This window comes from Arachis stenosperma, chromosome 7 (assembly GCF_014773155.1).
Source record: "Arachis stenosperma cultivar V10309 chromosome 7, arast.V10309.gnm1.PFL2, whole genome shotgun sequence".
Lineage (NCBI taxonomy): Eukaryota > Viridiplantae > Streptophyta > Magnoliopsida > Fabales > Fabaceae > Arachis > Arachis stenosperma.
The window spans coordinates 21,416,653-21,433,883 of NC_080383.1; the positions used below are offsets into that span (position 1 = coordinate 21,416,653).

At 28.8% G+C, this 17,231-nt stretch overlaps 1 protein-coding gene across 1 annotated transcript; it reads left to right on the forward strand.

Annotated features, from left to right (window-relative positions):
- The first annotated feature begins 3,150 nt into the window (after positions 1–3,150).
- Positions 3,151–4,369, forward strand: LOC130939547 (uncharacterized mitochondrial protein AtMg00810-like). The gene is made up of 3 exons (XM_057867645.1): positions 3,151–3,188; positions 3,296–3,470; positions 3,764–4,369. The coding sequence occupies exons 1-3, from the start codon at positions 3,151–3,153 to the stop codon at positions 4,367–4,369; spliced, it is 819 nt and encodes a 272-aa protein (XP_057723628.1).
- Positions 4,370–17,231: the final 12,862 nt, after the last annotated feature.

The following is a 17,231-nucleotide window of genomic DNA, read 5'->3' on the forward strand; positions in this document are numbered from 1 at the left end:
AAGAAAAGTAAGCAGTAAATGGTTGAGAAAATAGTATGAGAAAAGAGTTAAGGCTTCAGAAATATTTAGATTTTTGGATTAACATTCAATGTCAACTACCCTGATCATGTAAAGATTGAGTTTATGACAAACCCTAGGTGATTCAATTCCTATTCCTAGACAATTGAATCTCCTCTAAGCCAACCAACCGTCAATTTCTTGATCAATCAATTGTGTTAAAAGGTTAAGTTCAAAATCTTATTTATAAGCCACACAATCTCTAAGAACCCAAAAATATTCCGATTATATGTCACGTATCATATTAAATCTAAACAATTAAGGATTTGTGAGAAAAGGATTTCAAACTTTAATTCTAGTGATGTATCTTTTCCAAGATTCAAAAGAATTCAAATTAGATTAGAGTTATTTCTCAATACACACTAATTCATAGGATGAAGAACGAAACCAATTCTTAAACATGAATCAATGCATTAATCAAGAGTAGAAGAATAAATCTTTATTAATCCATCAAAGTAAACAGAGCTCATAATCTTAACAATGGAGGTTTAGTGGCTCATGGTACAGAAAAAATCCTAAGAGAGTAAAAGTGTAAAAATTGAAAGTGCGGAAGTAGAAGAGAGAAGAAGAGATCCCTGCGAGGGCGAATCTCTATCTTATTTATAGTCCTAATCCTAATTGATTTAAAACTTGAACTCAAAACCTAACAAATCTTTTTTTATTTTGTTAATTGATTTGAAATAAAATCAAAGCCTCCTTTGTGTGATTTGTTGCGGGCGTGGTCCCCATTCCATTCAGCATTATCGACGCTAAATGCCGGATTGGTGGAATTTAGCGTTTCCGTTCCAGTGATCTCTCACGCATTACAAAGTCCTCGACGCTAAACGCTGGGTTATAGCGTTTAGCGCCACCCTTCCAGAATGAAATAATGAGAATTAAGGTGCTGGTGCTAAATACCGTTAATGTGGCATTTAGCGCCACCTATCCCGAGAAGAATTAGTTTGTTGAGTTCGTCCAGTTGTGTGTACGCATGAGGTCCCTTATTGCGCCTGTAATGTATACACATGCATGATGCATACGCGTGAGTCATTCTTTGCTTCTTCATGAATTTTTCACCAAATATTCATCTGAATGCTACCTGAAATCACAAAAGGCCACAAAAATTCAAAGTAGCATCCACTAGGGTATAATTCACTAAAATTATCTAACAAATCAACAAAATACTATATAAATTATATAAAGACACTAATGATACTCATGCATCACCTCCCCCCCAATTTGCAGCGAGCTCAACGAAGAGCCACCATAAATAGCTTAATGGTTGCTGAGAACAATGACGAAGACAGCAACAAACTCTCAACCCATGGGGGGAATTGCCATAAAAGAGGCTTTGTTCCAACAACAAACACAGTTATCTACTCATGGCAATGATTCGAAAGCAACAGTTCTTGCTCTCTCCTCAGGTGTATTTGAAATTCTCTCATCATATACACAATCTATTTTTTCTCAAAAAAGGATATTAGTTATAGGAACAACTGCTCATGTATCATTTTCACTGAAATTCTTTCAATCTTACATAGTCATTAACCCAATAATTGTCAAAATTCCAGACGGTTCAGAAATTTATCTCCACCATATGTGGCACAGTTTTCTTCATTAAAGAATTCTACTTAACTGATGTTTTACATGTTTTTAGTTTCTCTTTTAATCTGATTTCAATTTCTAAAGCCACTCACTCTCTGTCATGCCAATTTTTGTTCAATCACATTAATTGTGAGGTACAGGATCAGCTTTTCTTGAGGACGTTTGGAGCAACTGAGCTTGAAAAAATACTTTACATACTAAGAGAAAGACATGATAAAGAGGCAAAAATAAATCTGGAGGCACCAACTAAGCACACTGACACAATCACACACATTAATGTTGTTAATCAATAAAATGAGTTCCATCTCTGGCATTGTAGGTTAGGTCATGTGTTGAATGATAGGTTGAAAATTTTGAAAAATAATACATTGAGTTAGACTACATTTCACATGTTATTCCTTGTGAATTCTGCCATTATGCTAAGCAAAAACGTTTATCTTTTAGCATAAGTCAGAATATATCAGATACACCATTTGATCTTCTTCACATTGATGTTTGGGAGCACTGGCCAACACTTCAACAAATGGTCACAAGTATTTCTTAACCATTGTAGATGATCATAGTAAATTCATTTAGCTATATTTTGTGAAGTATAAATTCGAGACAGCTACAATTTTGCAAAATTTCATTCTTTTGGTTGAAAATCAACATAATACTCATGTCAAAATTGTAAGATCTAATCATGGCACTGAATTTAAAGTTTTAAAAAGTTTCTTCCGCTCAAAAGGCATTCTTCACCAGCCCTTGTATGTTGAGACTCCTCAACAAAATGGGGTCATAGAGCACAAACACCAAGATATCTTGTGCATTGCTAGAGCCATAATTTTTAAATCGAATATGCCTAAGTGTTTCTGGGATTATGCTGCAGCATCTGCTGCATACATAATAAATAGAATTTCGAGCTCCTCTCTAAACAATAAGTGCCCGTATCAGATTTTACACAACAAGTTGCCTTCTATTGAGCATTTAAGAATTTTTGGTTGTCAAGCCTTTGCATCCACACTAACTACTAATAAAAAAAAACTTGATAAAAGAACATCAAAGTTGTGTTTTTGGGTTTGCAGCAAGGTACAAAATGATATGTTTTAATGAATCTGGATAATAGGAACATTTTTGTCTCCATGCATGTCATTTTCTATGAAAAATATTTTTCATTTCATGGTCTCTTTCAAAATGAGCACACACAAACAGTTGACTCAACACCAGTTTTTCATACACTAGATCCTTATGACACTTGTCTCTCAAATCTCACCAATGATACTAGTCTTGACTCAACACCACATATTATACACAATTCTTCTCTACTTGAAAATTTAGAAGCTAATGACACTCAATGCAATACCAACTCACAACTTCCACTACAATGATCACATCACACTGTGTTTCTTCAAACACACCCGCACCAGCACAATCAATTTCACACACTTCTACGAAGATAAACAAGATTAACAAATAAGCCTCTTTATCTATAAGACTTTCAGTGCATGCAAACTTCAGTATCAAGTACAAATGACTCCAATTTCAAAAAATATTCTCCTTGCAATTATGTGAGTTTGAACATGTCCAACCCTTCACAGATAGCCTTCTCCATTGCCATATCCAACAACACAAAATCCCATTCCTATGAGCAGGCAATTTTGTATGACTGTTGAAGGGATGCGATTAAGGCCAAACTTGATGCATTAGAGACTAACAAAACTTGGATCTTGACAAAACTTCCTCCCGGGAAGAAAGCTATTGGGTGTAAGTGGGTCATCAAAACCAAATTCAAAGCTGATGGCAGTGTGGAATGCCACAATGCTCGGTTAGTGGCTAACGGCTTCACCCAGGTTCAAGGTTTTGATTATTTTGACACTTTTAGTTCTATTATAAAGATGACTACCTTAAGGATCATGTGGTCCCTAGCAGCTCTCTATAACTGGCACATACACCAACTTAATATAAATTCTACTTTTCTCCATGGGACTTGCCCGAAGTTGTGTATATATGGCCACCACCAGGTCTTGATGTCGAGCCTGGGATAGTTTGCAAGCTAGTTAAGTCACTCTATGGACTAAAACGGGCCTCTTGCTAGTGGAACACAAAGCTTCGATCGGTGCTACTTGCTTCTAACTACAAATAGTCTCGCTCAGATCACTCTCTCTTCGCTAAACGCACCAACTCAGGCTTCACTGCAATCCTAGTATATGTAGATGACTTAATCTTGGGAGGTGATGATTTAGCAGAAATTGAGTGCATCAAGAAGCTACTTGATGACAAATTCAAAATTAAGGATCCTGGGAGACTCAAATACTTCTTGGGATTAGAAGTTGCCAGGACTACACAAGGCATCTCTCTTTACCAACAAAAGTACACCCTTGATCTCTTAAAGGAGTATGGCTTGACTAATGCAAAACCTGCATCAACTCCTATGAATTACACTGTAACACTATCAAAGTCCTTCAAGGTTCCGTTAGATGATCTTCAACCTTATAGACGATTGATTGGCCGTCTCCTTTACTTTACCAACACCAGACCTGACATATGTTTTATAGTAAGCAAATTAAGCCAGTACTTGGATTGTGCTACTGGCCTTCACTTCAAAGCTGGACTTCATGTGCTTTGCTACCTCAAACAAGCTCTAGCAAAGGGTGTTTTCTTTCCACGTAATTCTGATTTCAAGCTCACCGGCTACTTCGATTCAGACTGGGGTACATGCCCAGATTCACGAAGATCTATGACTGGCTAGTTTTTTTTAGGCTCAACTTTAGTATCATAGAAGAGCAAAAAGCAAGAGACTGTTTCATGCTCCTTTGCAGAAGCAGAACTTCGGGCCTTGGCTGCAGTGACTCGCGAAGGCTTGTGGATCACTTATATCATCAATGATTTTAGTGTAACTTGAGGAAAACCAATCACCCTTTATTGTGACAATTAGGCTGTTCAACACATCGCTACCAATCCTGTGTTCTACGAACACACAAAACACATTGACATTAACTGCCACATTATCAGGGACAAGACTCAAGAAGGTGTGCTTAAGTTGCTTCCCAATCTCCTCTGCCAATCAAGTGGCAGATGTGCTGACCAAATCACTAGCTCTTGAACCTTTTCTTACATTCTATTCCAAGTTTGGCATATTCGATTTTCACCCTCTTAGCTTGAGGGGGGATGTTAGTAGATAACAGGTATTGAGACAGTTGGGCACTGAAAGAAAATAAACTACCAGTTATCATAACTAAATTAGTTACACTTGCAACTTGTTAAAAGTTAGTTAGAAAAATTAAAATAGTTAAGATTAGAATAGTTAAGCTTGTGGCAGCCAATATATAAGAAATGGCATCTATATATAGCAAGGTAATTTCCATCATTTTAAAGTCAGAATTTATATTAGAAACTTCTTAAATTCTGTTCTTGCAATATCTCTTTTTTCATCCGTTTTTTCTGTCATCAAGAATAAAGATTTAACAAGAATATTTAAAATTTTAAACATTATACAGAGTCTGCATGTGAATAAGATAGAATGTGAATATTTATATGCGGATGAAATATTATATTAGAATCAATATTGATAATGCTTATCTCAATTCTAAAAATTAGTTTATGAAATAAAAAATGTTTTACAGTTATAAATTATTTAAAAATTTCATTTTTGAGAGAAGTATGATTTGAAATAATAAAAAAACTAAAGTCTGTATTGGCAATAATTTTTTTTAATAATAACAAATATTAAATTTGAAATTTATCCTTTCAAAAAGGAGATGGGGACTTGGGTCCCGCACCCCGTCTGGTGAACAAAATCAAAGTGAGGCTGTGATTCAATTTTTAATTGGGGATTTTAGAAGGTGGAATATTCTGAGTATAGTCAGACAACAAAAATTTGCTGCCATAATTAATTATTTTAATCTGATGATGACTTGAAGCTCCTGTCGTCTATGTAAGAAAGCATTTGACTATGTATACACTATTTAATTTTTTTGTATAAATTATTTTAAAATAAAAAATATATAATTACGAAATTAAATCTTTCAGAGTAACGTGCGTCGATCCTGTATTATTGTCTGGTAGAATGATTTTTTCCCCCAACGTTTCAAGTTTTTCAAGTTGGTATTTAGAATGATTTGCAATCAAATATAAATAATAACAATACAATATATATATATATATATATATATATATATATATATATATATATATAGCATTTTCTTAAGTGAACTATGATATGATAAGCTAATCTCTTTTGAATAACCCTTTCTCCACTTTTTAATAAAAAAATATAAACTGCGGGCATTGAAGTTGAGTTTGTTTATATTATAAGATAAAATTAAACTCTCTTAAATATTATTTTTTTAATATAAAAATTTCCAAATACATTCACTAATATAAGATTCACGATACTAATTCTATTTATGAATATTTAATCTGATCCAATCCCTTTAGATAAGATGGCATTCTATTTCATAAGGTTCGAATTCAGAACAAACAAATTATGTGTTGTGATGGAAACTAAAATTTTAATATTAGAAAATCAAATTCTTATAACTAATGTTAAATCTACAATATTTTTAGCTTTAGTTTTTTATTGTAATAAATTTAATCTGAAAGCACTTTTTAAAAATATAATAATAAAAATTTTAAAATATTTTTATATTTTTAACGCATTGAAGATGTAAAAAAAAAAGAAATTATATTTTTACTAATTTTTTAGGTCAATTCTAATTTAAAAAAAAAATTTGTGTACATAAAATAAATACAAACACTTAATCTTATTTTAAAAATTTAAAATATAATATATTCTATGCAATAATTATCCAATCAGTCATAAAAAAATTAATATAATCTATAAAATTATTATGTAAAATTTAAACTAAAAAATATGTTTAATAAACTCAAAAACTTAAAAGTAAATAATTAATGATTTAACACACACACGCCCGGTTTTCCCTTGGTTTCATCACTGGCTATATGTAAGGTCGGATGCAGATTTATCCTTAACCTAACTCTGCTACTCTCTTGATATATTATAGCATATAATTAAAATTTATTATGCATATATAATGATATTGATGGAGATCAAATCTAAATTTTTTCACTTTTATAATTTTAACAAGGATTTTATTATAATTTTTGTCACTTTTAATTTTAATATATAGACTTAATTAATATATTTATGAATTACAAAATAATTAAATATTATATTTGACTGAAAAAATTGATTTGTTGTGAATCGTCAGATAAAATATTAAACTTTAGAATACAGATAGAATTAGAGTAAAAAATTCTCAATTCACAAGTAAAATATAATTAAATTTTAAAAAGAATTTAAATTCACCAATAAAATTAAAATAAAGTGTAAATACTAAATACTACTCTATTCAACAAGAGAGGCTGAATCATCACTTGATGTTAGAATTTTGATTTCTACGCTTAGGCCAACATATCATTATCAATAATAATGTTTTTACGTATTAAGAAATCAAAATACTTAGATACATAGTCCAAAATTTAAAGCGATTTTAAAGTGAAAAATAGTAATAAAAAGTATATATTGTAAATTTCAAAAGAAAAACCAAACTGATAATTCAAATAAAACTAAAAATACTAAAATTAAAATATCAACCTTATTCAGAAAAACTATAAATACATTTATGGCAGATAAAATATGAACTGAAAAACAAAATTAAATAGTATGTAAATGTGAACAAGTCAATTAAAAAAAGTGAGATTCATGATTGAGTCTACATTTAAATTCGTCACCATGTCCATACCGACTGGAACAAGAACAACACAATTAATTTATATATACAGATATATATACCCCACTCACCACTTAGACCAGTCACTCGCCATTAACAAATTTTGGCATTACTAAATGCTAATGCACAAGTAGAATACAATGTACGAACATATTGGAAAAGCCACATGAGGTTCTCATACTGCTACTTTATGAATATGCATGAAGCTTTATGAAGCATTTTATGAACGTATTCATGATTACTGACTTAACGGCCAAATGGTATAACATTAATGCCATTTATAATCTAATCACTATATAAATTATTTTTATTATGTTAAATGTATATTAAAATTAGTTATTGGTATAAAATATACATTAAAATTTAAAATATATATTAAAAATGAATTAAATTATATATGTATTTATACAAAAATATATAGCGACTAATTTTAATGACTTATTTTAATATATAAATAACATTTTTAAAGTCTTTTTCTATTTATCAGTAGAGAGAGAATTCTAAATTCTAAATTATTTTACTATGTTTATATATTTTTTTATATCAATCATATTAATTAGGTGCACACTAAATTAATCACCAAATTAATTTTTTCAATAATAATTAAACAAATTAGAGAGAATAATCAACTCCTTATTTATGAGAGAATTGAATAAAAATGAATTATTTTTTATATATATTTATTTTTATATATTCTCATTTTATAATAAAAGTATTTTTATACTTCTTTTATATTTTCGCTTTTGATAATAAAAGTGAATGAAAAGAAGTAAAAAAAAAAAGGTTTATGAATTATACTATAAAAAAATAAAAAACTGATATAAAGATGATTATTTCTCTTTGGATAACATACAATTTTCACAAAATTAGTGATTCTCGTTAACCAACTATTTGATTTAATGTTTGAGTCATAGAAAAGACGTTCAATTTTTTTAAATGTCTCAATTTTTTTATTTAATTATTTTGTTTTCTAAACACAAATGTGATTCTACATTCCAACTCCCATTTATTCGAAACAATAAATTGTGGTTTTTGCATTCAATTGTGACAATTGGAGAAGTAATTTGAAAAAATAATCATCATAATATTCATATTTGATTTTTTTTAGAATATCATTTTTAGTACTCTCTGCTAAGTTTTTATTTTTTACCAATTTTTTATATATTTTTCTTGTTCATACCGTGGATGTTTTTTTTTTGGAGTTTTTTCTTTAATACTCTCTAATGTATATTGTTGCTTTTTTATGGAATTTTTAATAATATTGTTCGTATAAATTTTTTGATCATTTTTATTAATATAAATTTGTTTTGTATGAAACTTTTCTTTATTATTTTTGTTTTGTTTTATATAATTTTTATTGTGAGTTTCTAAATTAGAGTGCACTTTATTTATTAATGTTAATTTTTTATAATATCAATTATTGATTTTATTAAAAATTTCAGATTAAGTAAAAAAATATTGAAAAACTATGACTAAAAGACTATTAAATTTTAACATATAAATTTAATTTTTTGAAAAAAAAATTATAGCTAAAAAAATGTTAAAAAAGAAATGAATTTTGAATAATATAAATTTATGTTATTTTTAATAATTTTTATCTAAATATAATATAATTTAAAATAATACAATTTAAATAATATTTATTTTATCATAATTTATTTTTATATAAAAATTATCAAATATAAATTACATTAACATTAATTTATTTTTTATCAAAATCAAATTAAAAAATTTAATTTAATGCAAATTCTCATTTACGAACTTTAATCCATGCAGACGCACAATAATGAAGCCCACATCTGTAATCATGTATTCTTTGGCTAAAGGTGAGACATGATCTCTATGCTAGAATTAAAGCTTAAATTTGCATAGCTTTCTCATCATCATTATTATTGACCAAGTAGTTCCATGGCAAACTTATTATAATATAAAAATTCACAAAAAATTAACTAGTCCAAATTTCTTATAGATATATAGCCATGGATGCAATGGAAACGTCTCAAATTCGTCTTTCCTTCCGTACATCATAAAATTATCCATTAATATGAATTTTTTCCTTCATGCATGATGCACTATACTAAATAATTTAATTTAATGGTATAAATTAATATAACTAAAATTATATAAATGTAAAGTAATGCTAGCTAAAATATTATTTTAGCACATCATAGAAGTTATGTACTAGGATGTTTCCGTGGTCTTGGATTCTAAGATATTGTGAAAGAAAAAAGATGAGAATATTAAATAATGTGAATAATGGATATATCGAATGTTTATTTTAAAAGGTACGTAGATGATTATATTTATTATTTTTAATTAGATGGTTATTTTTTTTATTCGATTTACTCATGCACAGTTAATAATAACTGGATGTTCAATTTATTAAGTGTGCAGATAGTTATCTTTAAGGGTGAGTATGTGTAGTGGGTATCCGATTACCTGTTCGAACTTGAACCAAACCAATTAAATTGGTTCTGGAACCAACGGGTAATCAGGTCCAACCCGAATCAAACCAATGGCCTTTGTTAGTAATTGGTTCGGATATCGATTTTGGAGTGCAAACCCGAACCAACCCGTGAATCTGATTATATATTAATTAAATAAAAAAATAAAAAATATATATGGCTTTTAGTGATTTTTAGTGAGATTATTTACTATTAATATGTTTGGATTTTAATGAGTTTAGTTTTTAATGTATTTGGTGTTTAACATGTTTAGATTATTTATATTGATGTTACATGTTTATTGTACCTGTTGAATTTTTAAAATAAAAAATTAGTTTTTTTTTATGAATTTTAAAGTCATCGGATACCCAATTATCCGAACCGAACTAATCCGTTATTAATCGGTTTGATTTGATTCGGATACATACACACAAAAAAATCCAAATCCAAATCAAACCGAACCAATTACATTTTGATCGATTCGGTTTTAATTTCACTTTGAATCCAAATCAAACCTATCCGTGTTCACCCCTAATTATCTTTTATTTTATTAGATCAATTTTAAAATTTATTATTCATATTATTTATAAAAGTCATTGTGTACTAACCAAATCTATTGTTAAAACATTTATGCAGGAAAAGAAAAGCTAAAACATTTAGTATGCCACGGATTATTAATTTTTTGTGGTTATTGTGAAAGGTGAAAAATTAAAATTAAAAACAAATAGAGATCTAGATCCAGAAAACAGGTAGTAGTTGGCAAACATAAAAAGTGGCTCTGGTGAGAGCTGTTGGATGTAGATTTGTTTTGTCTTTTGTTCCTTTCCTTTTTATTTGTTTATTTATTTTTGTTTTCCTGTTGAGTCATAACTCATCATAATCATGATGAAGCTTGTGTTTGACTTGCTCAGCACCACACCAACCCCCAATAAAGGGTAGATAATGCTTTGTCTTTTTGTACACTTTGCATGCATGACAATTGGGTATGTTTATATGACCAAGTTTTGATTCATGCACTCATGATTTTTTCACACACTAGTCAGTAGTCACTTTTTCTTTTTCTATATCTTCACTTTCAAAAAATGAACGACATATGAGAGAAAATTCAAAATGGATTATTATTTGGCAGGGGATGCTAATTAATAACTAACTGGTTTATATATATGTTCAGATGCATGCACATGTGAGTTGACTTTAGTTTGTTCTTGGAATCCAATAATGCTTAGTTGGGATGAAATTTATAAAAGACTTGTGTAGTTTATTTACATAAAGTTTATCTCTTTATTAATAATCATACTGCGAGCATTTGTTAAGAGAGGGTATAATCAAATCGAAAATTCTAGGGCGGCTTATTTGATTTTTGATTTTGATTTATATATTCTCACAACGATATAAAACCTTTGAGATGGAAGTATCAAAATTTTAATTCCAAATTTTCGTCTTGCAGTTTGTTCTATGAGAACTGCTCCATATATAAAAGCCATTGCCATTTGTTTGTAGTTTTCTCTTTTTATTAAATGATTTTGTGTTCAAATTTGATAGAAGTCAGTACAAGAAGTAGCTAGACCGCACAGTCAGAAAGAATATTTATAATTATTGCTGAAAATGTTTGTGTTTGAATTTTTTAATTTAAGGTTAGTATTGTGTCAAGACTCATTTTTTAATTGCACTTTACGATTTTAGTGTATCGCATTTTTTTATTTTTTTAACTATTATGTGTGAGTTGGGATTAAATTTTTTAAAGTTGAATTTTAATTTATTTGTTCATATACCTACACTCTAAAATGTTCTGATTAGCCTAGTGTACCGACAAGTAGAGTTTGATATAGACAATAGAATCATATTCTTTTTGACTATTTTAAAAAATTGCTATTATTTTGTCTAATAATTTACATACTAAATCTACGTCATCCCGTTCTTCTTACTTAAATTCTATGAGAGTGATCATATTTTTCTGAAAACAACCTCTATTGCAGGAATAGGTTGAGCTCCTAAACCATCGATATATAGGACCTTTTCAGATACGCAAAGGAGTCGGTCTAATGGTTTACTAGATAGCTTTTTCCCCTTCTTTGTCAAATCTTCATAATATTTTTCATATCTTGCAAATAGAAAGGTATAATTCCGACAAATGTTATGTTTTACAATCGAAAACGGTGTAATTTGAAGCAACTTGACACATCTTGCCAAACTGGTTTAAAAAGTAGCCACGAACGATAAATATCTACAAGGCAAAACGGCTTCTTTAGTCAAAATAGTTTGGAAACGAGATGAGAAAACAGAACACACTTGAGAACTAGAAGATAAAATAAGGACCGATTATCCGCACCTGTTTACAGGTAAAGAAAATTTTGAGGGCAAAATTTTCTTTTAAGAGAGTAGAATATAACAACCCGAATTTTTATGCCAACACGATATTTTTCGAAAAATATTATTTCCGGCAATTAATTTTATTTCGATGAGTTAATTTTGAGTTTCGAAATACAATAAATAATAATATAATTTTATTATTATGTTATTAATTTATTTTACATGCTATAATTATAATAGAGACTAGATAATAATATTATTATTATTCTTAAGTTTGATATTTGCCAATATAAGTAATTATCGGTATTTTTTTATGAGCTTATAATTGCTAATGCTTCATCAAATATCTTTCATTTTTAAATTACTAATGTCATTTATATTAGTAACTCATGTATATTTAATCCTATATATATTATTACTTGTATTTTAATATATTTGGTTTTTATAATTATTCGTCTAGAATATTTATAACTTGAATCGCTGACTCAACAGTTTCAAAACTTGACACCTAGTCACTAAATTACCAATAATCTTTAGAATTCTGCTAGGGAATCAAGAGGGGTCTAGCAAAAAATAAGCCAACAAACGGTTTTGAATTTCACTCTATATTAATTAATAATTATTAATTAATGATTATTTAAATTTTATATTTTAAACGATACAAAATTAATGATTATTAATTATCTCTTCTTACTCTAATTCACCTTTTACCATTTATTACGCAAATCCTAATTTCTCTTTCTTAAAAAAATTTTGAAATTCCAAAAAAACACACCAAAACATAAGATAAAGAATCACTCAAATCCTAAAAAAAAAACATACAAAACATATGAAAAAGAATCATCCAAAATTAACAAAAAGAATCATCAAAATCCTAAAAAAATCATACAAAACACAGGAAAAAGAATCATCCAAAACTACATAAAAAAAGAATAATCCAAAACTAATAAAAAGAATTGTCCAAAATTTAGGAAAAGAAACATAAGAAACTAGTTAAAAGAATCATCAAAACTAAATAAGAGGAGGAAAAGACCGCAGGGTGGCCGACGACGACGTCTTGGTCGGTGTTGCGTAGATGGTGGGGGACTCGTGGTGGCGCGTTGCGAAGAGGAAGCTACGGAAGTTGAATGATTTGATTGATAGTGTGGACAGGGACGGATCTAGAAATGATATTATGGGGGGCCAATAACACATATAATATTAAAAATTATGTAAAAAATTATATATTATAAGATGTATTACAAAAATATACCGACAGAGAATATATTTTAAAGTAAAAAAAATATGTGTATACTTTTTACTAACAAAGTGGTCGATTTTTCGTATCATATATAATAGAATTTGTATCAAATTTTTTAGTAATTTTCTTTTCAATATAATTAAAAGACAATTAGCAAGAAATTCATCTTTTATTTTGTTTCTAAGTTATTTTTCACAATATTTATAGTTGAAAAAGATCTCTTAATTGTAGCAGTTGAAACAGAGAGAATTAATACCAAATGAATAAAAAAAAGACGATCACAAGAAGAAAAAGAATTCACTTATGATATTTGAAAATTTTTATTTAATTAAAAAATATTAGTAATAATATCTTTTTCAGATTTCTTTAATATTGTTACTTACTTTTTAGATATTAAAAATTATTAATATTTAAATTAGACTGAACTTTTATTTATACTAGACTAAATCCTAAATAATTTTTTTAAAAAAATTAAATTATATATAATAACTTATTACTATTAAAAAAAGTTGGGGGGCCGAGGCCGCCACTCGCCCCCCTTATGTCCGTCCCTGAGTGTGGAGACAATTGATGAGAAGAATAGTGAATTATTGCACTATTTTCCGGAAGAATTAGAACTACGATGAATCACAACACCGCTAACGACGTTAAGAAACGAATGTTTACCAGTAAAAGTGCGCCGTGAGTATGCCTTGAATGAAGGAGGTTGATGCTTCTTCGATGTTTGGATTAAAAATAAGAATTTTCCTAATGCCATGGAAAGAGAGAGAAAATGAAGACTCAAAAGTAAGTTTGGTGGACTTTTTACCGTGATACCTAACGAGAATATCTCAATATATCCATTCAAACTTAAATTTTCTATTAAAACTAATTAAATACAAATATTTTATAATATAAATAAATAAAATTAATTAAAATAATTATAAATTAATTAAATTATTTATTTTTTGATTGATCACCTCTTAAGTCTATATATTTTTCCTAATCTGTATCATTACCATTAGTTCCATTCACTATTATTACCATTAATAATTATTAATGGTTTTGATAAGGGAACAAGGAAAAAGGATTTGGCCGAAGCCATTAAGGGAACAAAGAAAGAAATGAAATGTGGCTTGTATGCATGTATATATATATATATATATATATATATATATATATATATGATCAATAACATCTAATGAAGCCTTAACCACCACAAATCTTCGTTTAACATTATCAGCTCCTAATCATCTTCCTTTTCTCTTCATTCATCACCAATTGAGCTTAAAATGAAAAGCGAGAGACCGAGAGTGCTCTTATATGAACCGTGAAACCTTCATGACTTTTGACTTCGATTTTTGATGATCCATAACTCTAATAAAAAATCTAATTCAATAAAAATATTTATATATTTTTCTTCTATATGTTAACATCACTTTTGTTCGGTAAAAATTGACGGTAATATAGCTCTCCTTCTTCTTGAGTTTGACCAATTGAAGTTCTAGGAGACACATATAATTTCTGACATTTTCTTCTTCAGCAGTTTGATCAAAAATCTTTTCCAAAATTTTCGTTGTTTTGATTTCGTATGGAAGTAGAATTTGGTAAATTTTCATCGATTAAATGTTAATGTAATAAGTGATTGTTGGCTTGATTGATTATTAGTTGAATTTGATTAAAATTATGTTGACATTTTGTTAAATTATTGTTGTCACTTGTGAATTATGGTTCGGCCAGAAAAAATAATCCAACTAGAATTATTTTGATGATTTTGAGGCTATTATAAATGAGAATTATTGAAAAAAATTGATGAGATTTGATAGCCAAGAAATTAGCTGAAAAATGATGAAAATTTGGTTACAGTAAATCTTGAAAACGGATTTAGAATCATATATATTTTCGAACAGATTTCAATAAAGGATTTTTGGGTTTTAAGAGTTGTACTTGTCATCAACATAACATTATTATTTTGAGAATGAAATTATATTTTGATAAAAGTTAAAATTTATTTTGTAAATATATAAGTTTTAGGGTATTTTGAGTAAAAAGTAAGAATTTAAAGATGAATAGATATTTTATAAAAATGATTGGTTACTTTTATAAATATTAAAATATATGAAATTTAATTAATATTTTTTTAAAAATGTTGGGTAAAAACAAATATTTACAAGCTTGGAGTTTAAAGTATAATTTATAAAAATATAAGAATAAAGCTTTAATAAAGCTAGTTTTGTATAACAAAAATAGAAATATTAAATATTAGTATTCTTAATTATTATTGTAATTATTCATATTTAATTAATATATTTTTTTAAATTCATTATTTTATTTTTGTTTATTTTTATTTAATAAGAAAGAAAAGTATAGTAGTAAGACTTTCTAAAAGTATTAGAAATACAGAATATTATTAAAGAGTTTTATAATTCTTTTTTCATAAGACAATTAGGGAAAGGAGAGAGAATAGTGCGAACATAATTCGATATTTTGAGATTTATAAAGTAAAAGATTAAAGAAAGAGAAAAGATAAATTGGCACGTGTGATTATGAAAAAGTCACGAGAGGGTGACGCTAGTATGGTTATGGTGCCAAAGGATAAATGTTAATTAGTCGTGGGCTTTATATGTCCATGATTGTGTGTGGACGCTCGTTGTAAACCCCGCGTAATTAACGAATAATTAGCAAATGAATTAATTATTAATCCAATAAATTAGAAAATTAAATTTCATAATTTAATGAGGTAAAAATAATTAAAATATAAAATTTGACACTAAATTTAAAGATTTTGGGTCAAAACTAGATCGAACGAGCCAAATCGGTCGAACCAGACCCAAACCGGACTCGAGGCCCAACCAACTCACTTAGCCCATGTGAGCTTCAGCTCATTCCTTCCTACTCCATTCACAATACACGTTCAAAACACAAAGGGTGAGGAAGGAGAAGCTTCAAACTATTGCTCTCACTTTAATCTCACATAACTTCTCACTCCGAGTTTCGATCGCCACATCATTTGCGATCACGCGTCCACTGCATCGAGCTCTATAAAGTCCGGTAACTACTTTCAGTAAGGAACCTCGTTTTCATCTCAGCATCTCATTTCCCCCTAAATTTCGAAAATGTGAGAGTTTGGTGGTTGAAACTTGATGTCTTGGTGTTTTGGCTCAAATTAAGCTTGAGGGATTAATGGGTTGTGTTCACTTGAGGTACGAGTAAGGTAAGGATTCTCAAACCCTAGTGAATTCCTTGATTAATTGTGGTTGAGCATTAAGTTTGTGTATATGAATGTGGTAATATGTATTAAGTACTGTATATGTGAATTTGGAACACATTTGAGGAGATTGGAAGCTTGATTGAGCTTTGCGTGCTGAATATTTAATGGTGGAGACTTGTGACCTTCCCAATTTGAGTTGCCTTTGGCGTAGAGAGAAATCGACCAAGGTATGGTTTCAGTTTCTCGTATGTAATATATAATGTTTTGTAAAAACTTAGGCTAGAGGCGACCATAGGATAGGTTGGAATGTATGATTATGTTGAATGCTTAGTAGAATTGATGAAAATTGTTGAATGGGTTTGAGAATGGATTGGTGGTTGATTCTTATGATTGATGGTTGATGAGATTATGAATTGAATGTATAACGATGCTACTTTAATGATTAAGTATGAAGTTATGTTGATTAGGAATCTTGGAGTTGAAATTGATAAATATTTTAGCTAGAGTATTTTGGGTATTTTCGACACTTGGGTTTTGTATATACTTATGTAATTATTCTCCGGCCAGCCTTAATTTCGCAGGTTGAGCCCTGAGCTTGATTATTTTGTATCCTTGACACTCTGTTTCTATTATCTATATGTATCTTTACTTTTCTTCGTATGGAAGTAATCGTT

Excerpts from the sequence above, each read along its gene's own strand:
- LOC130939547 (XM_057867645.1), top strand. The coding sequence starts at position 3,151 with ATGACTCCAATTTCAAAAAATATTCTCCTTGCAATTAT. Across the intron at positions 3,189-3,295 it reads AATATTCTCCTTGCAATTAT|GGATGCGATTAAGGCCAAAC; the intron begins GTGAGTTTGAAC and ends TGACTGTTGAAG. Across the intron at positions 3,471-3,763 it reads TGGCTAACGGCTTCACCCAG|TCTCGCTCAGATCACTCTCT; the intron begins GTTCAAGGTTTT and ends AACTACAAATAG.